This window comes from Mus musculus, chromosome 9 (genome assembly GCF_000001635.26).
Source record: "Mus musculus strain C57BL/6J chromosome 9, GRCm38.p6 C57BL/6J".
NCBI classification, from domain to species: Eukaryota; Metazoa; Chordata; class Mammalia; order Rodentia; family Muridae; genus Mus; species Mus musculus.
Window position 1 is genome coordinate 21,569,786 of NC_000075.6, and position 27,096 is coordinate 21,596,881.

The 27,096-nt window shown below is 49.2% G+C and overlaps 3 protein-coding genes across 11 annotated transcripts in view; 2 read left to right on the plus strand and 1 right to left on the minus strand.

The window, feature by feature from the left end:
• Carm1 (coactivator-associated arginine methyltransferase 1) overlaps window positions 1-19,682 on the plus strand; it is a 42,574-nt gene extending 22,892 nt beyond the window's left edge. Inside the window, exons 3-16 of one of the 3 annotated variants that reach the window (NM_021531.6) lie at window positions 4,702-4,808; window positions 5,629-5,733; window positions 9,614-9,724; window positions 10,524-10,701; window positions 13,254-13,344; window positions 13,726-13,807; window positions 16,382-16,467; window positions 16,660-16,749; window positions 17,116-17,253; window positions 17,340-17,429; window positions 17,506-17,618; window positions 17,723-17,800; window positions 18,066-18,134; window positions 18,264-19,682. In NM_021531.6, the coding sequence (NP_067506.2) occupies window positions 4,702-4,808; window positions 5,629-5,733; window positions 9,614-9,724; window positions 10,524-10,701; window positions 13,254-13,344; window positions 13,726-13,807; window positions 16,382-16,467; window positions 16,660-16,749; window positions 17,116-17,253; window positions 17,340-17,429; window positions 17,506-17,618; window positions 17,723-17,800; window positions 18,066-18,134; window positions 18,264-18,403 (1,478 nt within the window). In that variant the 3' untranslated portion in view covers window positions 18,404-19,682. Of the gene's footprint in view, window positions 1-4,701; window positions 4,809-5,108; window positions 5,734-9,613; window positions 9,725-10,523; window positions 10,702-13,253; window positions 13,345-13,725; window positions 13,808-16,381; window positions 16,468-16,659; window positions 16,750-17,115; window positions 17,254-17,339; window positions 17,430-17,505; window positions 17,619-17,722; window positions 17,801-18,065; window positions 18,135-18,263 lie in introns of all 3 variants that reach the window. The other 2 variants (XM_030244479.1, NM_153141.1) reach the window with 2 other exon arrangements.
• Yipf2 (Yip1 domain family, member 2) lies at window positions 18,897-23,046 on the minus strand. Of its 7 annotated transcripts, none has more exons than NM_001205158.1 (10): window positions 22,952-23,046; window positions 22,743-22,803; window positions 22,276-22,433; window positions 22,115-22,195; window positions 21,642-21,729; window positions 20,571-20,687; window positions 20,326-20,492; window positions 20,061-20,243; window positions 19,850-19,975; window positions 18,897-19,773 (listed from the first exon to the last, which is right to left on the minus strand). In NM_001205158.1, exons 2-9 carry the CDS (start codon window positions 22,771-22,773, stop codon window positions 19,862-19,864), a joined length of 939 nt encoding a protein of 312 aa, NP_001192087.1. In that variant the 5' UTR covers window positions 22,774-22,803; window positions 22,952-23,046; the 3' UTR covers window positions 18,897-19,773; window positions 19,850-19,861. The 7 variants fall into 7 exon arrangements, 6 of the variants coding, with proteins under 6 accessions (NP_001192087.1, NP_001346228.1, NP_001192086.1 ...); NM_001359299.1 differs by having other exon boundaries at window positions 22,942-23,046; NR_038062.1 differs by lacking the exon at window positions 22,743-22,803 and having other exon boundaries at window positions 22,942-23,046.
• Window positions 22,937-26,185, plus strand: Timm29 (translocase of inner mitochondrial membrane 29). The gene is made up of 2 exons (NM_178619.4): window positions 22,937-23,285; window positions 23,365-26,185. Exons 1-2 carry the CDS (start codon window positions 23,174-23,176, stop codon window positions 24,051-24,053), a joined length of 801 nt encoding a protein of 266 aa, NP_848734.1. The 5' UTR covers window positions 22,937-23,173; the 3' UTR covers window positions 24,054-26,185.
• The last annotated feature ends 911 nt before the right edge of the window (window positions 26,186-27,096 follow it).

A 27,096-nucleotide genomic window follows, 5' to 3' on the forward strand; every position in this document is an offset into this window, starting at 1 on the left:
CCTGGCCAGGATGGTCATTTAATAGAAGTGTTACCATACAAACCTGAGGACCTGAGCTCAGTTCTCAGCACCACATGAAAAGTTAGGCTTAGTATAGTACACACGTGTAATCTCACAGCGAGGGAGATGGAGACAGGTGGATCCCTGCAGCTCACTCACCAGCAGGCCTTGCCCTATCAGAGCTCCGGGCTAGAGAGAGAGAAAGTCTGCCTAGAAAAACTAGGTGGGGAAGAGATTCCTAAGGAATGACACCTGCCACCTGGAGCTGACATCTTGCCTCTACTCCACATGAACAGGCAACACACACACACTCTCTCTCTCTCTCTCTCTCTCTCCCTCCCTCCCTCTCTCTCTCTCTCTGCACTTGCATATTCCCAATGCCTTGGCATATACTTGTAGCCCCAGCTGCTGGGGAGGCTGAGGCAAAAGGAAGGATCCCTGCCTGAAGATAAAAGTAAGTTATAGTTGTGGGCAGGTGTGGTGGCACGTGTTCATCATCTCAGCTGCTCAGAAAGCTATGATATGAGGATCACTTGAGCATAAGAGTTTGAAACCAGAGCTGGAGAGATGGCTCAGCGGTTAAGAGCTCCGACTGTTCTTCCAAAGGTCCGGAGTTCAAATCCCAGCAACCACATGGTGGCTCACAACCATCTGTAATGAAATCTGATGCCCTCTTCTGGGGTGTCTGAAGACAGCTACAGTGTACTTACATATAATAAATAAATATTTATGAAATTAAAAAAAAAGAGTTTGAAACCAACCTAAGCAGCTTCATAGCAATACCCTTGCTCTAAAAAAAAAACAAGAAGGAAAAACCAGCCCATGAAGAGACTTTTAAACAGATGCCCTGCACCAGTATCTCACTGGCTGCTGTGAATCCTCTGGATCTCAGTTCTTTGTTTCTCCAAAAGGGCCAAACTGACTCTCTTGCCATTCCCAAGCCTTTCATAAAGCTGGTTGAATTAGGCATGAGGCCAGCTTTTCCGGCTGTGGGTTGGACCCTAAGGGAGGGGTAAGAGGTGGCTAGAGGTTTTGCTCTCACTAGAGAAGCTGCTGAGGGCTCTGATCAGGCCTGCCATTAGGCCTGAGAGGGATCCATGAGGTTGCTCAGGATGTCTTGTTGAAACCCAGGTGAGGAGAGCTCTAGGGCCTTGGAGTTTTGGAAGTAGTGGCCAGGCTTGTGACTGTCCTGTGACAGGTCTTGGTCAGTGGAGTGCTTGGTGACCCTGGTGGCTGTTGCAGGGGCTTTACTGTCTTAGCAAGAGGTCACCTGTACCTCTAGTAGAGCTGTTGCAATGTGGAGGTAAGGCCACCCTGTTTCCTTGTCACCTCCTGCACAAGCATCTTCAGACTTCCTGTTCCTTTTAATTTCCCCTTTCCCTTCCTTCTCCCCTTTCCTTCCCTTCCTTGTAATCCTAACACTTAGGGAGTTGAGACAGAAATATCAGGAGCATAAGGTCAACTTCTTATATGTTACGCGTCTGAAAAGGAGCCTGTGCTGCATGAGATACTGTCCAAGAAAATTGATTTGTTTTAAATTTGAGGAACTAGAAAGTAGCTCAATGAAGGTTAGCCCTTCCCTGACGTGTGTGAAGTCCTAGCTTCATCTCCAACCAGCACAGGCCTGCAATCCTAGTACTCGGAAAGTGGAGGCAGAAAGACCAAGAGTTCAAGGTCATCCTCAGCTTCATAGCAAGTTCATGGCCAGCCTGGGTTACACATCTGTCGATTAAAAAAAACCTTTTTATCAGACATAAGAGTTGTATACACGTGTGGCCTGAGCTAAATAAACACAGCTCTACATGCATAAGATAGCATAGCACATGGAAGGGGCACTCAGGGGTACTTGAGTCATTCCAGGAACATCTTAGAATGTACTCCTAATAGAGGAGAAGGGTTTGCCAGAAGTTCAATTCATTGTTGATTTGTTTAATCTGCGTGTGTATGGGTGTGAATACACGTGTGGAGCTGAGAAGAGCCCCGCAGTGAGTCCTCATCTCTGCCTTACTGCTTACCACTGAGCACACCGGCTTAGTTGACCCGCACGTTTTGGGGAATTTTCTCATCTCTACATTTAGAGTAAGAAACAATGTGCTACTACATCAGGTTTTTATGTGACTTTTGGGGTTCTGAATTTAGGTCTTCATTCATGCATGGTAAGCACTTTACCCACCAAGCAATACTCTCAGTCTTCAAGTTCATTGTCAAAAATGGAGTATTTGGGTCTGGAGAGATGATTTAACAAATAGTTTGCTGCACAAAATGATGACCTGAATTCAATCCCTAGAAACCACACAAAAGTAGAAGGAAAGGACCACCTTTGTAAACTGTCCTCTCTGATTCCACATCCCTGCATGGTATGTTTTCTCACACATGACATACATAATAATAAGGAGAAACTTTGGGGTTTTTGGTTTTGTGTGTGTGGATGTATGGAGGGGGGTGTTGTTTTGATTTTTTTGGTTTTTTGTTTTTGTTTTGGTTTTTGAGGTGGGGTATCTCTGGCTGTCCTGGAACATGGCCCTGGCTGTATAGCCCAGGCTGGCCTCACATTGGATTTCAGTTTGCCTTTACCTCTAGAGTGCTGAGATTCAAGGAGTGTGACACCCAGCTAATGATGTGTTGGAGATACTACCACCAGGGATTACCATCCACAGTTAGATTATAAATCTGGAGACAGGCAAGAGATGGCTCAGCAGGTAAGAGCACTAGGCTGCTCTTCCAGGGGACTATAGTTCTCGTCCCCACACAGTACCCACACGTCAGCTTACAACTATATGTGTAACTCCCGTTTGGGAGGATCTAAAACCTGGCTTCTGTGTGCACCAAAAACATAATATATGTACAGGTAAAACATACATATACATAAAATAAACTGGGGGGAGGGCTTCTAGTTAAGAGTTCTTCCTGAGGATCCGAGTTCAATTCCCATTGCCTACATAGCAGCTCACAACTGTCTGTTATTCAGTCCCAGAGGATACAGAGCCCTCTCAGGGATTCTATCTGAGGAGTACAGACATATATGCAGGCAAAACAACCCATAGACAGATAAATAAGTAAATAGGTAAGTATATAAATAATCCTGAAGGTAATGTGATAATGTGACCTTTGTATATGGCCTGGGAGCTAGTCAGTGCACAGTCTCAGGGAGTCTTAACTCATCATGTCAAGGAAGGCTTCATTACAGGAGTGGCTCAACTTGTGTTGAGGAGGTAGAGTTGAGATGGCATGTCACTGTAGTCCAGGATTGTCTTGAAGTTGCAATCATCCTGCCATAGCCTCAGTGTTGGAGCTTCAATCACACCTAGCTGGCTTTTTTTTTTTTAAAGATTTATTATTTTATGTATATGAGTACACTGTCTTTTCAGACACATCAGAGGAGGGCATCAGATTCCATTACAGATGGCTGTGAGCCACCATGTGGTTGCTGGGAATTGAACTCAGGACCTCTGGAAGAGCAGCCAGTGCTCTACTACTGAACCATCTCTTGAGCCTGCCTAGCTGGCTTTTAATTAGTTATTAGTTAAGTTGTGTGTGTCAGTGTATATGATGTGTGTAGTGTATGTGTTTGTATGTATGGGAGTACACACATTAAGGTGCCATGTGCATGTATGTTTGTATGAATATGGAGACCAAAACCCCTTCACCTCATTTATTGAGAGAGGGCCTCTCGCTTGAATCCAGAGTTGATTGGCTTTGCTGGGCAAGCTGGCCAGTGTGCTCCAAGGAGTCCATCTTCATCTCTTGTGCATTGAGATTACAGCTGGGCCAATACAAGCATTAATCTGAGTTCTAGATGGACTTTACCCATTGAGGCAGTTCTCCAATTTTTTTCTTTTTCTTTTTCTTTTTCTTTTTTCTTTTTTTCTTTTCTTTTCTTTTCTTTTTAAAGTGTTTAATTTGGTGGCCATTATTCTAAGTTCCTCCGTAATTTTTTTTAAAATATATTTTTATTCTTTGAGAATTTCACATATTTATACAATGTATTTTTACATATTCACCCCTAACTCTTCCCAGAGCCATCCTCCATCCTGCTGCCCTCCCCCTTCAGTATATATAATCTACCCAGGCCAATTTGTGCTGTCCATATACTTGTGGCTAGGGCCATCCCCCACAGCATGGTCTACCTACCCTTGGAGAATACTGATTCTCTCTCCCCTGCAGTCATCAACTGTTTACAGTGCCTCAGCTCAGGGTGGGCTCATTGAGCCCCTCTCTGCTTCCTGCCTCGGGTAACTTTCATGTGAATCAAAGTCCTTGGCAACACTGTGTCCTGGGGAGGAGTGGTGGACAGCCTCTCCATGTGCTTTTCTGCGTCCTCAGGACTCCTGCTGTCTCTAACCTTGAGTTGGTGACCCTTGTGTCCACTGCTATCCCCAGAGGCTTCTGTAAGCTCCAGGTGGATATGGAGCTGGCTCCTAAGGGTTGATACCCTGTGCTCCCCACACTTCATGGGATGTTGTCTGGGAGGAATGCCCAGGCCTGTCCTCACCACATGCCACCCGCAGTCATGCCCTCATATCAGAGGTCCTGGCAGCTCATTTTCTTTCCTTCTCCATTGGAACATTGTACTGGGGGATTAAGAAGTTGGAGGTAGACAAGTCAGGAAAGGCAGACAGGAAGAAGAAATGCCCAGGCCCTGTGGATTCTCTCAGAGGTGTACAGCACTGGCCTCCTGGTGATCTGGCTCCCCCTTTCCAGATTTCTGTTCTTTCTACAACATCCTGAAAACCTGTCGGGGCCACACACTGGAGCGCTCTGTGTTCAGTGAGCGGACAGAGGAATCCTCAGCTGTGCAGTACTTCCAGGTGAGCTGGCACCTGCCCTGGGACAGACAAGCACCTGGTGTCTCCCTCCCCTCCCTTCCCACAGGAGGTCACGCAGCACAGGGTAGGCCCACACAGGTGCTCATCCTGGCTCTGTCCCTTACTAGCTGCGTAGCCTCAGTTTCCTCATCTGTGAAGCCCAGGGCCTCAGGTGTTTAGAGTAATGACTGAACTGTAGCCATGTCCTAAACCCTTAGTGAGTGTAAGGCTCTGTATAAGCAATCTTACATGCTCAGCAGCACTTGGACTTTCCCAACAACTGTTATTGTCCCCATTTTACAGATGAGAAATCTGAGGCTCAGAGAGGTTAAGTGACTTTGCTCCAAGTCACACAGCTCTTATGCAACAGAGCCACGATGGGAAAGCCAGGTCTGCCTGATGCCCAAGCCTGTGGCCCTGCCAGGTGCCACGCTGCCTCCTGATCGCCTGTTGTCTTACAGAGAGACACCGCACATCACCTGCCTGGCGCTCTGAGCTCTAGGGTTTTGTTCCATCCATTCCTCTTCTTCTTTGGGGCCCTAAGATGAGACATTTGGCCCCCAGATGTTAGAATCCCACCCATGACAACGTCTGTGATTTCTTGGGTGGCCTCCAAGTTCAGGTGACATCTAGCTTTGTCCTTCAGCCCTGCTCCCACTTCTGGAGCAGCTGGCTCTTGTCAGTTGGGTACAGGCTGGCAGAGGGTACATGACCTCCCAAGGGAGGTTTACGCTGTCAGGCCCTCCCTCCATCTTAGGGCAGCCAGGGCTGTGGCAGTCCGTCATGCCACGTGTCGCGTGCTATTGGTGTGTGTCTGTTCCAGTTCTATGGCTACCTATCCCAGCAGCAGAACATGATGCAGGACTATGTGCGGACAGGCACCTACCAGCGTGCGATCCTGCAGAACCACACGGACTTCAAGGACAAGGTGAGCCCTCAGAACAGGAAGCACACTGAGCAGAGTCTGCAGTGTGCTGAGGGGTGGGGGCAGGGCCTTCTCCCTCCCACTTCTGTTACCTCCTTTGTATTTGTTGTTCTGAGCCAGCCTCGGCTTTCTTTTTTGGGGGGCGTTGGGGGGGTGTCATGATGGGGTTTTTCTGTGTAGTTTTGGCTGTCCTGTAGATCAGGCTGGCCTCAAACTCACAGAGATCTGCCTGCCTCTGCCTCTGAATCCTGAGACCTGAGCACCTCCCCCATTCCATTTTCTTTTAGTTACCATTATGTTGTTTCTTCCCCTTCCTACAGAGAATACTTTTGCTCCTTCTAACATGACTTTGGTCATACTGTTTTCTGCCTCAGGTATACTGCAGCATACTAGACAAAGATAGGTTTTACATGGAACCTAACTCTAGTCTCAGCACTCAGGAGAAGTTGCCAAGAAGGTCACCGACTATAAATTGGGAGAGCTTACCTAGCATGATGAGGACTCTGGCGTCCATTGTAGCATTGTAGAAAAATAAGGCAGCTTTAGATAAAGAGGTTGATGCTCTAAAATTGGGTAGAGCAGCATGCAACTTTGATTCAGGAAGCAGCAGGCATATCTTTAAATTGGAAATCAGAGCTGCACAGTGAATCCCTTTCTCAGGAAAAAGGAGGGGGAAAGCTGGAAATAATGAAGCCACACCAATCTCATAGTCACATGGCAGCTTTGGGGAGCAGTGAGCTCTGTGGGAGGAGTGGACCCAGCCTGCTCTCAACTATCTCAGTTCTCCTTGCATCTACCTAGAGCAAGAGTGGAGAGCGCATGGGATGGGGTCTTCAACCCATAAAGCTCCACCCTCAACTTTTAAGTGTCATGGGCCAGCCAGCTGCAGCTGCCTTTCCCAAGTCTTCTGACAGATGGCTGAGTTGGGGTGCCCCCAACAGCTATTTGTCCAAGCAGCTCACATTGTTCAGGGAAGCATGCTTGCCAGCTGCTCACAGAAGATTTCAAAGATGGGTCAAAGACACTGGGAACAGTCTGAGAGGGGAGTGGCCTCACTGCTTCCTGGAGCTTATAACTCCTGCTCTGCCTCATCTGTCTGAACTCACACCCCAGGCCTTTCCTGCCATCATTGCTGATGGTGTGTTTAATTGGCTTGATGAGAAAAATCCAGCATGTTCTTGACCTTTTTAGTACCCTTTAGGTAGGGTAGGACTCTTCTGAGTGCCTTTTTTGTGTGTGAGGGGGAAAAGGGGAGGAGGGTGATGTATGTGTGGGTGTTGTAATACAGTGCCCTATTGTGTTGTCCAGTGCATTTATACTTAGTCTTCCTACCTTGGCCTCCTGTGGCCTGTTGCACCTTACTGCCCAATACTACCTACTCTCCATACTTAACTGCCATTCAGCCCAGGTTGGTGGTGCTTACCTGCAGTCCCAGCACTTGAGGGGCTGAAGTAGGAGGAAGTGAGGACAAGGCCATCCTGGACTATGTGAGACTCACATAGATAGGTGTGGGGAGCTGCTGCTATTCCCAGGGAATGTGTAGTCTTTTTGGTCTTTATAAATTGTGTGATGTACTCAGGCTTCCTGTTGAATGATTTGGCCCAGCTGTGGGTGTATAGCTGTTTTGAACTTGTGTCCCGCTGGCTGAGATGTTAGGTCAGGCAGATTGAATGCAGTTTTGCCTCATGAGGATCTGATCCCATTGTAAATTAAGGGACATCTTTAGGGCCCTTTTTTTTCTTCTCTCTTTTTTTATGGTGTAGAGGGTAAACTAAGACAGGGTTGTCTGAGTTAGCCCAGGCTTGCCTTGAACTCACTATTTCCACTTGCCAAGTGCTTGAATATATGCAGCACCATGTCCCATCTAGAGCCTCTGTGTTCCACATAGCAAATAGTTCCCTTCTCATCCTGTGGCTTTTTTACCCTTTTGGGTTTTTTTTATTTTTTGATTTTTTAAGATTTATTTCTTTATTTTATGTATATGAGTACAATGTAGCTATCTTTAGACACACCAGAAGAGGGCTTCGGACCACATTACAGATAGATAGCTGTGAGCCTCCATGTGGTTGCTGGGAATGGAACTCAGGACCTTTAGAATTTAGAAGAGCAGTCAGTGCTCTTAACTCCTCTCCAGCCCAGGAGCTTGTGTTTTTGTTCTGTTCCTTTTGAGACTATGTCCCTCTATAATCTCAGGCTATCCTTTAGCTTACAGTCCTCAGCAATGAGAGCATGGATGTACACCTCTATACCTAGCTCTAATCAGCATGCTTAGGGATAGTGGCAGCAGGATGGAGGGCTGGGGTGGGGGGCGGCTCATCCAGGCTTTAGTTAGGTTTTACCCCAGGGTCTCTAGACCCTAGAGGTTTTATCTCCATGGAGCATTCTCACAGGCCTCCTAGCCAAATTCACTCAGCTGCTACTGGTTTCTTGTTGGTCTAAGCCCAAGCAGGGCTTGGGGCCTTTAAAGCATATACTCTTTTGGTGATATTTTAGCTCTCCCAGGGATGGGGCCTGTTTCTACTTTTAAGGTTTCCAGAAGACCTAAAGTCCTAGCAGCAGTGCTACCTCTACACCAGCCACTGCACCCAGGCCATTTCTTCTCAGAAAGCACACACATAACACCCAGAAACATCTCTTTCTTCTTCTCTGGTGGAAGCAACTGCATACATGAAGCATTCTGCCGAACTGCCCCATCTCAGCTGGCCCTCTGCATCTGGGGGATGGAGTTAGCACCAGCATAGGACACAGTGCCTGCAGAAGCCTCTTCCTCACATTCTCTGAAAGCTTGTGCCCCAAGTGCTCCACCCACCTTCAGGCTATGGGATTGGGTCTGAGCAGAAAACCCGGGCTCTTCTTCCTAGAAGCCTGGCCCATGGCTTTATCTCCATGGTGATCCCAAGCCTGTAAGGGGCAGCTCCTGGAAACGAGGACCTACTTGGCTGTCATGCCTTATGCCAGCTTTGTGTCTCAGCTTCTCAGCAGGTGGGTGGGCAAGGACAGTGGGTTTCTGATACCATGGACATCTCTGCCAGTACCTCCCAGACTTTCACTTCTCTCTGCTTCCCACGTCAGCTATGTTTTAACCTTCAGACAGGGTCTCACTGTGTTAAGCTGGTATTGAATTCATGGTCCTCCTGCCCCAGCCTTCTCAGTGCTGGTGTTAGAAGTATCTCCCTCTGTACAGGAAAGCTTTTTGTTTTGTTTTCTTCTTCGCTTTTTTTTGGTTTTTTTTTTTGGTAGTAATTAAAGCTTTAAAACATTTTTTTCAAAGTACATTTATTTATTTTGAGAATGTGTGTGTAGAGATGAAAAGACAACTGAGAGTTGGCTCTCTCCTCCTACCATGTGGGTCCCAGAGTTTGGAGCCCAAGTTATTGGCAGCAAGTGCACTTACCCATTTAAGATTTATTTTAGTTAGTTAGTTAGTTAGTTAGTTTGGTTTTTCTAGACAGGGTTTCTCTGTTTAGCCCTGCCTGTACTGGAACTCACTCTGTAGACCAGGCTGGCCTCAAACTCAGAAATCCGCCTGCCTCTGCCTCCCAAGTGCTGGGATTAAAGGCGTGTGCCACCACGCCTGACCTTAAGATTTATTTTGATTGTTCTTATGTTATTATGTGAATGAGTGCTTGTGTGTATGTGTACCATGTGCATGCAGTGCCTGTGGAGGACAGAAATGGGCATCAGATCTCCTGGAAGTGCAGTTACAGTTGCTTGTAAGCTGTGAGTGCCAGGAATTGAACCTGAGTCCTCTGTAAGAATAACCATCTCTCCACCCCCCTGAAAATACTATTTTGTTAATACATAGTAGTTGTGCTGTTACTTATTGTCTGTGACAACAGTGTGGTGGTTGGCTCATCTGTGGCCTCGTATACCATTTCCTCAGATCGTTCTAGATGTGGGCTGTGGCTCTGGGATCCTGTCATTTTTTGCTGCTCAAGCAGGAGCCAGGAAAATTTATGCAGTGGAAGCCAGCACCATGGCTCAGCATGCAGAGGTCAGTGTTCTGCTGTGGTCTAAGCCCTTCCTTCTCATTTGTACCACTGAGAGCCCCGAGGAAACCTGGCGACATCACTGCTGTTCTTTGTCTCTAGAGTGGTCACCGGTGGGGTGGGGCTGGGGTGGGCACTAAGACTGTGGTAGCAAATCAACACTGACTAGCCAGGCATCCACAAAGGTACACTTAGGGTCAGAGTGGCAACAAAACAGCTCCCTGGTGGGAATTCTGGGTCCTGAGAATTAGCCTGTCTGAACACCCTATGTTGGAGACAACAGGATTTTGTTTTGTCATCTTGCCACCCCCCCCCCTTTCCCCCCATGGAAAACTTCATTTTCAAGTTCAGAATTGAAAAGCCGCCGAGGAGTGGGCTTTGCGCTTTCTTATCCCTCGCTCTCTACTACTCAGGTTCTTTACCAGACACAGAGTCTCCATGCTCCTTCCCACTGTGCTGTGGATACATGCATAAGCTTGGCTCCCCTCCCACAGCCTACATCTCAGACAGACAAGGGCAGAATTACCATCTTTCTCTTGTGTGTTTCCTGGGGCTATGCACCTTATTGCAGCTCCTTCAACAGAGCTTTGGTGCTGTCTCTTCTGAGACTGCCTCTTCCCTCTTGTAACATGTCAGCCCCTTGGACACATGTCACTTCTACTAGGCCCATTATGTGTGAAAGACAAGTTGCCAGAATTAGGCTCCATCCCAGCAGGAGGGACACTGGTACCGGAGAGGTGAATTGAAGGGTTGTGGAGGGCCTAAGCCAAGCAAGCACAGGGAGCCTTCTCCCACCTCCTACAGGTCCTGGTGAAGAGTAACAATCTGACAGACCGCATCGTGGTCATCCCTGGCAAAGTAGAGGAGGTCTCATTGCCTGAGCAAGTGGACATTATCATCTCAGAGCCCATGGGCTACATGCTCTTCAATGAACGAATGCTCGAGAGCTACCTCCATGCCAAAAAGTACCTGAAGCCTAGTGGTGAGTGTCCCATGCTCAGGAGCATCGAACAGTGGAAGTAAGACTTTGAACCAGAGTCATTGGCCCCCCCTGGACAAGACCCCACTGCTACCAGCAGCCTGTAGGTGGCTTTGTGTCCTGTTTGTCTGTCAGTGATCTCTCTACAGAAGGTTAGGGGTTTTCCCTGCTTCCTATCCCAACCCTGCCTGTTGGCACCCCACCAGGCATTGACAAACCCACTGTAGACACACAGTAAGCATGTGGCACCTCTTGTGTATGCTTGCTGCAGAGCTGCTTCTAATAGGACAGAAATGGAAGTCCAGGGATGGGCTGGAACTCAGATCTGTCACTGGTACAATCCCAAGGGTTGTTAATTCCCAAATTGGAGACCTTGTCCATGGCAGTGTGGCAAACCTGATCCCCTAAGAGCTTGGAAGTGGGCAGATGGGGGTGGGTGCAGCCGAGATATATATATCCATATATATATAGATAGATAGATAGATAGATATGGATATATATACACACATATATATGTGTATGTATGTGTGTGTATATGTATATATGCATGCTTAATGATGTATGTACATCTGTGTGTGGAGGTGTGTGTTCTTATGTGAAGGCATTTTGTGTGAGGGTTTGTGGATGGTGAGGGTCTATGGGTAGTATAGGTATGTTTGTACATGTTTAGGGTGTGGGATTTGTGATGGTTTACAGATGCTTGAGGATGTGTGTGTTTACATGTTAACAGCCTGGGTGTGGTCGGGGTGTGTGTGTGTGTGTGTGTGTAGGTATGGGATCTCAGGGTAAATGGGCAGGTAGGAATGCACTGAAGGTGTGGTATGTGTATGTATATATGGTATACACCTGTGTGTAAATGTATATACATGTATCAAGGCATGTGTCTGTCATTTCCCTGTCCATGTTTCTGGTTAACCTGTCCATACCTCTATTTGTATGCCTGCACAAGTGGCATGTTTGCACCTTCCAGTCATTACTGGGATCTGTACTCTGCTCTAAACATAGTACTACACCCTTTTTTCTGATGAGGTCTGGAATGTATCTGCCATTCTTTTCAGGTACGGATGTGTATGTGGGAGCTCAGGGACCCTGCTCTAGCAGTAGCCTCAGGTAGAGCAGGTGTTACTGGCAGTCTTAGTGAATGTATGGCTCCCATGACTACTCTGCCTTGGAGCCAACATTGGCGCAGTTTCTGTAGCTAGGTGGTGGCTACAATTCTCTATTTATGTAAGTGTGCAACTCCAGGCTGCCAGCAACTGTCTTGGGTCTTCTTTTTCTCCCCTCTGGCCCTATGGTGTTTTGAGGTGGCTTTCAAGCCCTCAGAAGCCCATATGAGGATTAAAGGGAGCATTCTGGCACACCTGTCCAGAATACATGCTGTCCCACCTACCTCTGACATCCCATTGGCCACATTTGAGCATTCTAATCTAATGTGAATTGTGAGGACCTCAGCAACTCCCTGAAGAGCTCAGAAGGGAGGCCCATCTGGAGGCCATGTTTTCATCCTTTGAAGTCAGCCTCCTCATATCTTCTTCCTATTGCTGCCAACTTAGTCCCATTTGCTTGCTCATGAATCTCAGAGGAGGACCCTCTATTTATATTTCAGTTACTTGTTAAACTTGGTATTTGATCCAGAACCTGGATAGCCCTGGCTGAGGTGATGTAGCTAAACTCCAAACAGCCTAGGGTTTCCTGTCATTCTGTTTGGAGCAGACCAGGCATGCTGGACACCAAGAGACTCTAGTAGGCTCCTTAATGCTTCTGAGTGTTAGCACTGGAACATAGGATTAGGCCCACTCACTTCTTGGAATGGATGAGGGCCAGTGTGATGCAAACAGACATAATGATGACCATAAGAACTGGTAGTAGATGAACGAGTCCCAGTAAACTGAGCCAGGTGCCTTGGCTCTAAATAGGGAATTTTGAACTGATGTGTGAGTCATGGATGAAAATCAAAAGCACTAAAGAAAAGAGCCTCTAACCTATTAGAATTAGGTTGGATATGGTGCCACAGACTGACGACCTCAGTATCTAGGAACCTGAGGCAGCAAGACCCCATCTCAAAAAGACAAGCAAGCTAGTGCACAAATGTACACCAGTAATTCCAACACTTAGGTGGAAGCTGGCTAAGTCAGGAGTTGAAGGACTACCTAGTTTACATGAGACCTTATCCTCCCTTCTTTCACCACCTTCCCCAAAAGCCCTGTAAAAAGGAAAAAAACCTTATATCTGAGAGTTAAATTCAAAGTCACCAAGTTCCAGCTCCAGAAACACAAAACAAAGCAGTAAGCCAACTTGTGTTGGATTCTGGCTCTGCTATACTTCACATACATTAAGAGGCCATGGACAAACAACATGCACACTATAGCATGAATGGATGGGTACGTGGTGGGTGGATGGATGGATGGGTGCATGGATGGATGTGTGCATGGATGGGTGGGTGGGTGGTGTGTGGATGAGTCCATGATTGGAGATCTCAAGGTCCTCTAAAAGTTCTACACAGCCTTACAGGATGTACTGTCCTGACAACAGCACTCTTCTGCTTCCAATTCCAGGAAACATGTTCCCCACCATTGGTGATGTCCACCTCGCACCCTTCACTGATGAACAGCTCTACATGGAGCAGTTCACCAAAGCCAACTTCTGGTGAGTGTGCCCAGGGTGTCCTGGCCAGACCATAGAGCCTGCCCGCTTGGGGATGGACCCAATCCTCTGGTGAGCCCTGTCTCCTCTTTTTTTCTCCTCGGCCACAGTAGGATCTAAAGGACACGGGCTAGACAAGGGCCAGCTAATAAAGCAAGTGGCTCCACCTGCCTTGGAGGGGGGTCGTTTACGAGACAGTGTTTCTCTGTGTAGCCCAGACTATCCTGGAATTCACTCTGTAGACCAGGCTGGCCTTGAACTCAGAACTCCGCCTGCTTCTGCCTCCCGAGTTGCTGGGATTAAAGGCGTGCGCCACCACGCCCAGCTCCGCCTGCCTTTCTTACTGCTGCTGACCTTGTGGATGTGGTTTGGGGATTTCCATAGGTACCAGCCATCCTTCCATGGAGTGGACCTGTCGGCCCTCAGAGGCGCCGCTGTGGATGAGTACTTCCGGCAACCTGTGGTGGTGAGTAGTGTGTACATGGCACTGTTGAGCTGAAGAGACTCAGGCTTCACCATGGCCTCATGCAAGCTCTGGACTCTCAACCCCTGCTTCTCTCAACCCTCACTCACTCTGCAAAGCACATGCAACAGCAGGTTGGCTTTATAGCAAATAGGTTTGATTGAATGATACATAGATCCGTGGCTCAGTATCAGGAACAATAAAGCCTTATGGTCCATACTTATAATCCATGCATGCAGGTAGAGGCATGGAATCAGGAGATCCAAGCTAGATGAGGAATGGAGAAATGGCTTGGCAATTACAAGCACCTGCTGCTCTTGCAGAGTACTAACCTAATACTGGATCCCAGCACCCACATCAGATCACTCACAATGGCCAGTAACGCCAGCTCCAAGAGCCTCTGAGTGCACCTGACTCAAGTGAATACACAAACACACACATGCAGAAATGAAATTAAGGAGAAAAAAATTGGACTTTAGAGAGATGTCTCTAGTTAAAGGCATTGGCTAGTCTTCCAGAAGACACCAGCAGAACTGATTGTGAATCTTAGTTTTTTGTTTTTTTGGCATTATTTTGATGGGGATATCTTTTCCATTTCAGCCTGATTGTCTCATATGTTTTAAAACTGTTGTATTAAGTGCACACAGGTCTAGAATAAGAACACCCTGTTGGGTTACTCTTTTCATCACTATGGAACCTTTACATTATCATTTGCCTTAAAGTCCGCTTTTACTAAGTAGTAGTGCAAGGATACTTTCTTTTAGTTGTCTCTTTCTATTCTACTGTAAACCTCTTGTGGCCTTACTACTTAAGGAAACAACATATATACAAGTTTCTTTGGTTGGTTTTTGGTTTTTTGGGTTTTTTTTTTTTTTTTCTTTCTTTCAAAGCAGGATTTTTCTGTGCAGCCCTGGCTGTCCTAGAACTCGTTCTGTAGACCAGGCTAGCCTGAAACTCAAGATCTGCCTGCCTCTGCCTCCTGAGTGCATGAAAGTCTTAGTCAGTTTGAAGATCAGTCAAGCTCCCTGACCCCTCAATGTCTTCTCTTCTGTTTCACTAGTCTGAGAAACTAGTCGTAGTGAAACTTCTGTCTCATTCTCTTCTAGGATCTAGTTGTATGTACAGTAGTCAGTCACTTCAGCAAAATGATTCTCTTTTGTCCTTTGGAGACCATCACTTCCTACTGTACACTGCCCTCCAGTTTCCATTACAGGTGTGTGTCACCACATCTGGGAGATGAATCTCAAACTCTATCTTCCATTTGTTCCCCATGTTACTATTCCCAAGTACTCAGTCTTCCAGTCCCCTTCTCTCCACTGTTTTGTTCTTTAGCTTTCTCTTCTATTTCTTTTTTATAAAGATTTAAGAGGGCATCGGATCCAATTACAGATGGTTGTGAGCCACCGTGTGGTTGCTGGGAATGGGACTCATGATCTCTGGAAGAGCAGACAGTGCTCTTAACCACTGAGCCATCTCTCTAGCTGCTCTCTTCTAGTTTTTTTAAATGGGAGTCTCACTAACATTGACCTAGTCCAGGCTGGCCTTAAACTTGCAATTTGCTCACCTGGGCCTCCCAAGTGCTGAGAGTACAGGCATGTGCCACTGATGCTGAATTCATCTTTTACTTAGGCTTTTAAATTTTTTGTGTGTTGCTTGGCAACATGTATGTCAGTTCCAGAGATTGAACTTAGGTAACAGGCTTGTATATGCAGCAGGTGCCTTTACCTGCTGAACCAGCTGAGTGGCCCTTTTGTTTTTTGAAACAGGGTCTCACTGTGTGGCCCTGTCTGGCTTGGAACTCACTGTAAAGTCAAGGCTGGCTTCAACTCAGAAATTGACATGGCTCTACTTCCAGAGTGCTGGGATTAAAGGCACTGAGCTACTAGGCTAGGCTTCTGGTTTTCTCCAAATGAGATTTTCACATATTGCTTAACCTAGGCCCAAATGAGTAGGTGCCACCACTTGCTGAGTAGGTAGGAATTTGGGTGTTGCCATTGTGGTTTTGTTACCAGTCTAAGGTTGGTAAGGCTCAGTGCAGAGTGCACATCTCACATCTATGAGGCCCAGGGTTCAATCTCTAACAGTAAAAAAGGACTGCCCTGTCCTGCTGCACACACCTGGAATCCCAGTACTCAGGCCACTGTGGCAAGATGACCAAGAGGATGAGGCCCGAGTGGGAAGATGGCTCAGTTGCTAAAGTGCTTACTGCTATGCAAGCTTGAGGACCTGAACTCAGTTCCCAGAACCTTTTTATATGTATGGGTGTTTTGCCTCTACAGCTGTTATGCCTAGAGTCCAAGAAGGTCATAAGAAGGCATCTGTTCCCTTGGAACTGAAGTTGCAGAGGCTGTGAGCTATGGGTGTTGAGAATTGAACCTGTGTCCTCTGGAAGAGAGTAGCTAGTGCTTTTAACTACTGAGCCATCTCTCCAGCACTGCTAATCAGCCTCTTGTTTTTCTCTGTAATTCTGTCTGGCCTGGAACTCACTATATAGACCAGGCTGGCTTTGGCATTGAGGCTCTCCCCTTCTTCTATAGTATTTGCAGCACAAGCTGGGTCATATCTGTCATCTTACAGGACACATTTGACATCCGGATCCTGATGGCCAAATCTGTCAAGTACACAGTGAACTTCTTAGAAGCCAAAGAAGGCGATTTGCACAGGTAGCCTTCATCCCCTAAACACTCATGGCCTAAGCTACCAGTCCCACTCTCCTCACAGTCGTGTGCTGTCAACTCCCTGGTCACTCGTGGCCAGCCCCTGTTCTCTCCCCCCCCCCCCCCAGCTATCTCTCCCACTCTCCTTACTGTCAGGTGTGGCTTCTAGAGCAACCCCATATGCCCTTTGCCTTGCAGGATAGAAATCCCATTCAAATTCCACATGCTGCATTCAGGGCTAGTCCATGGCTTGGCCTTCTGGTTCGATGTTGCTTTCATTGGCTCCATGTAAGTATGGCACTGCTGACACTCCTTGCACCTATGGCCTCTAGGCTTGGCTATTGTCATAATTCCTTAGGTTCTTCTCATCTAAACCCCAGGAAGAACCATGGGGGAGGGGTGTGGTTGTCATTTCCCCAGCAGCTACCCTGAATGCCTGTCCCTTAAGTGCATTTGTCTCAGTACATGGGTGTCAGGGTGAGTAGGGACCCGATGGCCATGGGTTGGCTGTGCTTCTAGAGTCCAGCCAGTCTTAGCCCGGAGACCCCAAAGGACCATTCAGGGAAGGCCCTTGGGAATGATATCAAGGTATGTGGGATAGTGGCACAAGTGGTGGTGCCAACCCAGTGAAGTGCATCCATCTCTTCTTGACAGAATGACCGTGTGGCTATCCACAGCCCCAACAGAGCCCCTGACCCACTGGTACCAGGTCCGGTGCCTCTTCCAGTCACCGTTGTTTGCCAAGGCCGGGGACACGCTCTCAGGGACATGTCTGCTTATTGCCAACAAAAGGTGCACCCTGCCACCCATCTAGGGCTGGATAGGCACAGGGTTCTACCAGCCCAGCTGCCTCACAGCCATCCTTTCTATTCCCCCAGACAGAGCTATGACATCAGTATTGTGGCACAGGTGGACCAGACAGGCTCCAAGTCCAGTAACCTGCTGGATCTAAAGAACCCCTTCTTCAGGTAGTACAGGGTTTCAGCGGGAGAGGGCACCTGGAGTCCCACAGCCCTGCCTGCCCACAGTTAATCTCTGCCACAGGTACACAGGTACAACCCCATCACCCCCACCTGGCTCACACTACACGTCTCCCTCGGAGAATATGTGGAACACAGGAAGCACCTATAATCTCAGCAGCGGGGTGGCTGTGGCTGGTGAGTCTGACTGTTATTTCCAGACATGGCTGGAGGCCCTTGGTGGCAGCCTGGACCCCAATTCCCAGAGCCTGCCCCACCCCTGACACCTACTCTCTGGTTAGGAATGCCTACTGCCTACGACCTGAGCAGTGTTATTGCCGGCGGCTCCAGTGTGGGTCACAACAACCTGATTCCCTTAGGTGAGTGTCCCCTGGGATCTATGGCATGGCAGGGGAGGACTGGGATGTGCCAGTGGCCAGTTAAACCAGTGCTTGGTTCTCTGCCACCACTGTCGCTGTCATGGTCACTTCTTCTTCTTCCTGGGGACTCTAGCCCTGTGTGCCTCTCTACTTTTATCACCACTCCACCTGCCCTTCCCTACACCATCCATGAGTGGAGTGGGCAGGGCAGGCTGGGGGCGGTGACATCTGCCTCCCTCCCTCTTTCCTCCCTGTCGCTACGCAGCTAACACAGGGATTGTCAATCACACCCACTCCCGGATGGGCTCCATAATGAGCACGGGCATTGTCCAAGGTAACAGGGTAGTGGGGCCGTGGGCGGGGGACGTTCCGCCTGGCCTGCGCACACGTTCAAGCTACCAGTGGGGGCCAGGCAGGCTCAGGGGTCATGCTGGCTCCTCAGTGCCCGTGACCTGCCCTACAGGCTCCTCAGGTGCCCAGGGAGGCGGCGGTAGCTCCAGTGCCCACTATGCAGTCAACAACCAGTTCACCATGGGTGGCCCTGCCATCTCTATGGCCTCGCCCATGTCCATCCCGACCAACACCATGCACTATGGGAGTTAGGTGCCTCCAGCCGCGACAGCACTGCGCACTGACAGCACCAGGAAACCAAATCAAGTCCAGGCCCGGCACAGCCAGTGGCTGTTCCCCCTTGTTCTGGAGAAGTGTGAACACCCGGTCACAGCCCTCTTTGCTATGGGAACTTGGACAATTTTGTACACGATGTCGCCGCTGCCCTCAAGTACCCCCAGCCCAACCTTTGGTCCCGAGCGCGTGTTGCTGCCATACTTTACATGAGATCCTGTTGGGGCAGCCCTCATCCTGTTCTGTACTCTCCACTCTGACCTGGCTTTGACATCTGCTGGAAGAGGCAAGTCCTCCCCCAACCCCCACAGCTGCACCTGACCAGGCAGGAGGAGGCCAGCAGCTGCCACCACAGACCTGGCAGCACCCACCCCACAACCCGTCCTTGCACCTCCCCTCACCTGGGGTGGCAGCACAGCCAGCTGGACCTCTCCTTCAACTACCAGGCCACATGGTCACCATGGGCGTGACATGCTGCTTTTTTTAATTTTATTTTTTTACGAAAAGAACCAGTGTCAACCCACAGACCCTCTGAGAAACCCGGCTGGCCGGGCCAAGCCAGCAGCCCCTGTTCCTAGGCCCAGAGGTTCTAGGTGAGGGGTGGCCCTGTCAAGCCTTCAGAGTGGGCACAGCCCCCTCCCACCAAAGGGTTCACCTCAAACTTGAATGTACAAACCACCCAGCTGTCCAAAGGCCTAGTCCCTACTTTCTGCTACTGTCCTGTCCTGAGCCCTGAAGGCCCCCCTCCATCAAAAGCTTGAACAGGCAGCCCAGAGTGTGTCACCCTGGGCTACTGGGGCAGACAAGAAACCTCAAAGATCTGTCACACACACACAAGGAAGGCGTCCTCTCCTGATAGCTAACATAGGCCTGTGTGTTGCGTTCACATTCATGTTCTACTTAATCCTCTCAAGACAGCAACCCTGGGAAGGAGCCTCGCAGGGACCTCCCCAGACAAGAAGAAAAGCAAAGAAGGAAGGGTGATTAATAAGCACAGGCAGTTTCCCCTATTCCCTTACCCTAGAGTCCCCACCTCAATGGCCACAGCCTGCCACAGGAACCCCTTGGCAAAGGCTGGAGCTGCTCTGTGCCACCCTCCTGACCTGTCAGGGAATCAGAGGGCCCTCAGGCAGCTGGGAACCAGGCTCTCTCCTGTCCATCAGTAATACTCCTTGCTCGGCTGCCCCTCCCCCACCTTTATATAAATTCTCTGGATCACCTTTGCATAGAAAATAAAAGTGTTTGCTTTGTAAGAAAAGCCTGCAAAACAGCAGGGTAGTCTCCAGGGTCCAAGAATCCTCCCATCTTCATAGGGAGGGCAGGACAAGTAGTATCCCCTTGAGTTTGGCCTGAAAAAGAAAGACTCCTAGGAATGGTCCCAGGAGGAGGGTACATCCTCAACCAACACAGAAACTGGTCCCTCACCTATGAGCCTTCCTAGGAGGTTGTCATGGGCTGGATTGAACTGGGCAGCAGGACATTGGGAGATGGAGGTGTAGCTTGGGGTGCTGGCACCACATGGTCCAGAGGCAGTGGCTGGAAGAAGTACAGCTGCAGAAAGACCTCAGAATGAATGTACAGTTGGGTGGCAGCACACCCCACTCCACAGCCCTGGTGAGAATCTCCTGGAACCTACCTTACAGCCTAGCGCCAAGAGGGCGTGAAGCAGCACCACAGTAGACAATAGTGCCGCAGCCACCAGCCGTGTATCCTCTCGGACAACAGGCCACAGTGTGAATACCAGCCCGGCTGCTGACAAGGCCAGGCCCAGGGCTCCAAAGAGCCACTGTATCCACTGCACTGGGATAAGCCACAGGACCTAATGTAACAAGTATATATCTGGTGACCATACTGGTGGGCCATGTAGCTCCCAGCATCCCCCAGGGCCAAGCCAAACTCACCACAGTAGGGATGAAGACAAAGAGTGAGTAGCCGTAGACACAGACTGTCTCCAGGAAGGTGTACAGCCCCATGCGCTCCCTCGTGCCCTGACGCCACCGCAGGAAGCCCCACAGCGCCAGCGGCACTAGCCACGCATAGCAGTAGATGGTGATGCCTGCTATGGTCACTAGGGATGCAATGGGGGCAGTCACTGCATGCTCTTGGACCCTGGCATCCAGGAGCTGAGCCCACCCACTCGGCTTACCCTTGTGGAACTGGGGGCTGTAGTGAATGGAGGGGTCCCGTCTCTGTGCAAGCACCAAAGTGAGATTGCCAGTAACTGCCAGGACAAAGGCCAGGGTAGCACAGATCCAGAAGGGGCCTACAAAGGGAGACATGGAGTTCCAGATAAATTCCTCCTGGGAAAGGTGCCTATGCCCTAAATCAAGTGTGCTAAGACCCTTAGACACCATTTGACTCTCCAGACAAGTGCTGCATCTAGACTTATCCTGTCTTTCTGGAAATATCTTCTAAAATGTCTCAAGCACTTAGCTCTTTCTCTGACAAGACTGTCTATAGGTAGAACAGGCTTGGTGGTTCTCAGAATCTTGTCCAGAGGCCTCCTGCATTCCACCTTTATGTGTCCACTCCCAAGTTGCCCCAGGGCCCTGGATTCACATGCTTGCTTTTTGAACTTTACGTGTATGACCTGAGCCTCTAGAGATACTTGATCTGCTCCTGATAACTGTCCAGCTTTTCCTGTCCACCCATGGCAACTCTGTTGGTGGACTGGGGAGAAAGCCGCCCTGGCCTTTCTCACTTCTTGGTTGTGGGGCATCCTCTAGAACCAAGCGTTCTTCGTCATAGCCTCCAATGTCACGTCTGTGCCTGCCTGCTCTTGTTGGCTTCTATCCTCACTTTCCAGAGCCAGAGGAAATCCCAAAAAGATCTCAGTAAGATCCCTTCTCACCACTCTGGGACCTGTGTACTCACCCCTGCTCATGGCCTTCCTGCTCCTCCGTCTACTGCACTGATCTATGCTGCCATACAGTTCAATTGTTTCCACCATGGGACCTAGAGGCTTTCTGGGTCCTCTTCTAAGCCTCTCACCACCAATGTTAGCATAACTCATTTGCCTACCCTAGTCAGGGACCTTCATGACTTCCCTAACACCCTCTGAGTTAGCCAGACCTACCCACCTTCTGCTTTCCATCTTGGTGCCTCCCTCAACTAAACACGAGTTTTGCTCTTCATGCATGACTGCCCATTTCAGGGCCTGGTACAGTCCCATGTTTAAGTAAATACTACATTGATTCAAACATAAACCCCCATTTACCATATAGGTCGGGACGGTTTCTAAGATGGTGCCGCACAAAGTTGTGGCCAGGATGGGGCAGCAGGGAGCCTTTGATCCTGTCCAAGACCTGGAAAGCAAAGCCCAGGGTCTAGAATGAGAATCCTGGTGTTCTGAGAGGTGTCAGCACATCCTACTGAACAAGCTCGAACATGTCACCACTGTGAAGGTGGATTTCAGGCCTGTCACCTTGCTTTCAGCTTCTTGCAGCCTCTCCTCTCAAAGTAAGGACAGTCCCTAAGTTCTGGATGGTCTTGCAACTACATCTCCAGGATGTACCCTCTCACTGGACCTGGTCTATCATTAGAGGTTGGCTTGACTGGGAAACATTCTGGCTTTAAGTCACACACCTATCCACGCCTACTTTGTAACCTAGCTTTTGCCTTCCAGCCCCACCATACCCATTCAGTCCTCAAGTATAGTGGCTGGACTCCAAGCAACTCCAAGTGCCTTACCTGGGAGGTATCCACATCAAAAAAGCTCTGATAGTAGTCAAATGTCCAGAATCTGGGCTGTGGTTTTTCTTCCTGTAGAAGCTATAAGACAAAAGACTCAGAACTTGCCTGCTCAGCCAGGGTAAGAACAGAGGCAGATCATCGGGGCCTAGGAGACTCACTGATGTCTTGTCATCCTCTTCCTCCCCTACTTCAGCTCCATAGCCAATGCCTGAACCCACAACCACAGCCACGTGCTCTCGGGAGGTCAGCTCATCACTTTGGCTAGTAGTAGCTGCATCTGGGGTCTCTGCCAGAAGATTTGTGGCTTCCTCGAACTCTACGGAGAGGGAATATGGGCATAGGTGTTTGGAATCTGAAAATTCCTTTCATCAACTGGGGCTATGGCTGCCTTACCGCCGTCCCCTAAGGGCTGAGTTTCTTCAGTTTTGATGCATGGATAGGTCTGTCTACTAAGATGGGATTCAATTTAGGTCCTGTGCAGAATTGGACGCTGTGATGTGCCTTTTGAGTTCATGGAAGAAGCAGGAATTGAGTGCAAGATAAACCTGAGGTCTGGGTCCCAGCTGCCTGGGGTTCTAGCTTAGGACTGAGGTAGGAGCTCTGACCACTTCCGGGCTCCACTCACCGTGGAAGGCCAGTTCGTCAGCTGCTGCCATGACTCTTTAGAGGCGTCACCGCATCGCACTCTGTGGACAGAACCGCATCAATCCCACAGCCCTCCCCAAGACTGATGCTTCCGTCTGGACTCCTGCATGGAGCCTAATACACGGAATGGAACTTCAGCTCCAAGCTGGGTCCCTTCAGATGCACCCCACCTTCCTCACCTGAGCCTACCTAAGCTGGCGTGGCTATTGCTCTATGCGCGTGCGCGCCGCTCGACTTCCCTTCAGAGCCCACCCTTCTCCACACAACGGCAACATCCGTTTAGGTCCGTTTCCTATTGTCTTCCTGTGGGAAACTACTTCCTGTATCTTGCGCTTGCGCAGGATCTACTCTCCGGCCTTTTTCATTCCGACACTATGCGTTTCTACTCGGCTGAGGAACCGCAGGGAGACGATGGTGACAGCGGCTCTTAAGAGATTCTGGTCCGGTGGGCACGGTGAAGCGGGAGGAGAGGCCGGTGGTGCCACGACGGTGGCGGTTAAGCCAGGGCTGTGGACGCGACTGAGTGAGTAGTGGCAGAAGGCTGCAGGGTGGGTGGCTCGAGTGGTCGAGTCCTTGTCACCGCAGCTCTTTTTTCCCCTCAGGCACCTGGGCCGGCGCGCTGCTCCGGGACTACGCTGAGGCGTGCGGGGACGCGGCGGCTGCGGCGCGAGCTCGACCGGGCCGCGCGGCCCTGTACGTGGGGCTTCTGGGCGGCGCGGCTGCGTGCTGCGCGCTGGCGCCCAGTGAGGCGGCCTTCGAGGAGGCCTTGCTGGACGCATCGGGGTCACTGTTGCTCTTGGCACCGGCCACGCGCAACCGCCACTCGGAGGCGTTCCTGCAGCGCCTGCTGTGGCTGAGGGGCCGTGGGCGGCTGCGTCACGTGAACCTGGGCTTTTGCTCGCTGGTTTACGAAGCGCCCTTCGACGCCCAGGCCAGCCTCTACCAGGCCCGCTGCCGCTACCTGCAGCCACGCTGGGTGGACTTCCCCGGCCGGATCCTCGACGTGGGTTTCGTTGGCCGCTGGTGGATTCTGCAGAATCGCATGCATGATTGCGACATCAACGACGACGAGTTTCTCCATCTGCCCGCTCATCTCCGCGTCGTCGCGCCTCACCAGCTGCACTCAGAGGCCAATGAGAGGCTGTTCGAGGAGAAGTACAAGCCGATCATACTCACCGACGATCAGGTGGATCAGGCGCTGTGGGAGGAGCAGGTGTTACAGAAGGAGAGAAAGGATCGGCTAGCTTTGAGCGAGGCTGATTCACTGGTTCAGTCCGATGTTTCCAGATGAAACCCAGGATTGCCCCCGGGTCACCAGGCGCAGGCAAACTGTTGGCTGTGGATGGTGCAATTGGTGAGATGGGTAGAGATAAATGGCCCTTATTGTGATTTTATGGGAAGTCCTCACTCTGTCCGGTTAGCCGAAGAAACTTGGGGGCCTTACTGGTCTTAGAGATACAGAAGAGCTGAAGGACTGCTCTTAAACATGCTGAAGCACTTGACCTTACTGTGTTAATTGCCCCCAGATCTACTAGTAAGGAGCCTGTGCTGTGTAGCCTGTTGTAGCTGGGGATGTTCTTCACGGGTAGAGTGTTTGCCTAGCATGCCTGGGTTCCTGCACTGCCAAAACAGAACAGAAATGGGCTTTTAGTCTTGGGGGTTTTGTTTATTTGGTTCGTTTTTGAGAATGTGACTCCCATATGCCCAGTCTGGCCCTGACTCCTGCATTAGCTCTAGTGCACCACAGAGTACCCCGCCCATGCATTAGTCCTGTTCATGAACGGGGCTACAAAGATGTCCTGACTGCCAGTGACTTCCAAGATCCTAAGACCAATCCCCCAGCCCCCCTTTTGGTAGTGTGTATCAGTGAAGTTTTTTGAGGATAATGGTCTGGCCGTGTTGCCAAGGCTACTTGTTTAAAGAGTCCCGACTGTTCCTCCCTTCGGAGAACCTCGACTCAGTTCTCAGCAGCTTGATCTGTAACTCCAGGCCAGCGAATCAATCCAGCCTTCTCTTCTGGATTCCTTGTACACCAGGCAGGCACGTGGTGGTGCACAGACAAAACACCCACGCACATATGTTTAAAGATTCTCCTAAGTCATCCCCCAAGATCGGGACTAAAATCATGTGCCAGCTTGCCTGACCTCAGATCTCTCCTTTTCAGGTGGAGCTGAAATGTATGTGTTTAGGGTTTTTGTTTGTTGTGGATTTTGGTTTGTTTGTTACACTGGCTTCCCCAGAACTGGCTATGAAGAACAATCTGTCCTTAAACTCACAGAGATTTGTCTGCGTCTCAAATTGGATTGTTTTGGTTTGATTTGTTTCTGAGAGTGGTCTCACAGCCCAGACCAGCCTCAAACTCACTGTGTAGCAATGGATGAGTGAGTGATGGCTCCTCTTGCCTGCATTTCCCAAATGAAGTGAAATATTTCTGCCCTGTGGATTGTTATTGTTGGGTACTTGTGCTAGACATTAAATCCAGGGCCTTGTACATATGAGGCAAGCCCTGTACACCAAGTCCTTTTAGGCTCTTTGTTTTGTTTGATAATATCTTTATGTAGTCCCCAAGGACCTTTGACCTAGCTTAACTAGTAACGTTGTATGTTACTATCAGTACAGGAGAGAGGTATAGAGGCCGACAAATTCTACTGTATATATGTATGGCAGCAATTGCAAGCATGGTGGAAGGCTGGAACATGTTCTCATCCCAGAGTGTACATGCAGTCATATGTCCTGTACTGCAGGGACCCCGGAAATGGTTGGATGGAAAGGAACAGGGTGGGGAACATAGGTTGGACCTGGCAAAATTCCAGTAATTACCTTTCAAGCTAAAATATTAGGGAAGCAAAACTTCCCATATCAGGTAGCTTGTAGCTAGTCGGTAAAAGCAGGGGGTGAAGCAGTCACTTTGTGATGGATTTGTTTATGGTGGGGGCTTCAGACAGACAAAGTATGTGCTGCACTGAGCTACCCCCACTCCTAGTGGTGTGATTGTGTGTTTTGCCTCCTTTATTCATTATCAGATGTATTGAAAGTATGGTAGTTGTTTTTGATTGTTTTTTTCAGTAATACTCCGAAGTGGGAGGATTAAAGGCATGTGCCACCGCCTCCTGGGTAAGGTAGTTCTTGAATTCAAGTCTTCTGGCCAGGTGATGATGTTAATTCACATCTTCCCGCACTGGTGAGGTGGCTCAGCAGGGGAAGACATGTTCAGTCAAGGCAACCACCTGAGTCCATCCTATGGAACCCACACAATAGAAAGAGCTAACTCCTCCGATTTGCACTGTGACCTACATGTATACTAAATAAATTAAAATGTAATATGGGTTGCAAAAAAAATCCACATCTGAATTACAAATGTTTTAATTAGTGTGTATTAAAGGATTTTCTTATGTGTGTATGAAATAGTCTTATTCACCCTCCATTACTGTTTCTTGCAATCCACTCCTAGTTCCATGTTTCCTCTCTTCCCAATTAGCACCAACGTGTGTGTGTGTGTGTGAGAGAGAGAGAGAGAGAGAGAGAGAGAGAGAGAGAGAGAGAATATGTCTCAATATGTAATCCTGTAATCTTGGGCTGGCCTAGATCAGACTGGCCCTGAACTAACCTAGAACTATTGTGTGTGGATTTAAACAACCTCATGGAAACCTTTCCAGGGACTGACTATACCACTAAGGAATTTTCTCTCCTTCCTTCTTTCCTTCCCTCTCTCCCTCCGTCCCTCCCTTCCTTCTTTACTTTAGCAACTATTACTGACACACAAATCCCTGAAATGGGGAGGAGCCTTCCAGTCTTGTGGAGATCCTGTACAGGTGATCACAAAGTACAACAGCTAGGGGCTGTAAGAAGGCCAAGTTCAAAGACACTTTATTGCATAAAATCCGAGGGCCTGAATCTGATCTTCAAGACTCACTTGATGGAAGGATAAAATTAATTCCAGCAGATTATTTTCTGACCTCCATACACATGGGTGTGAGCATGTTCATGTACACAATGTGCAAATATTTTTTTTTTTCAAGACAGGGTTTCTCTGTGTAGCCCTGGCTATCCTGGAACTCACTTTGTAGACCAGGCTGGCCTTGAACTCAGAAATCTGCCTGCCTCTGCCTCCCAAGTGCTGGGGTTGAAGGCGTGCACCACCACGCCTGGCGCAAATAATTTTTAAGTACAACAGTGGGATCATGCTTGAAAGTTAGAGTTTCATACTACTCTCCACTTCTTTTTTTTTTGTTTTTGTTTTGTTTTTCGAGATGGTTTCTCTGTGTAGCCCTGGCTGTCCTGGAACTCACTCTGTAGACCAGGCTGGCCTCGAACTCAGAAATCCACCTGCCTCT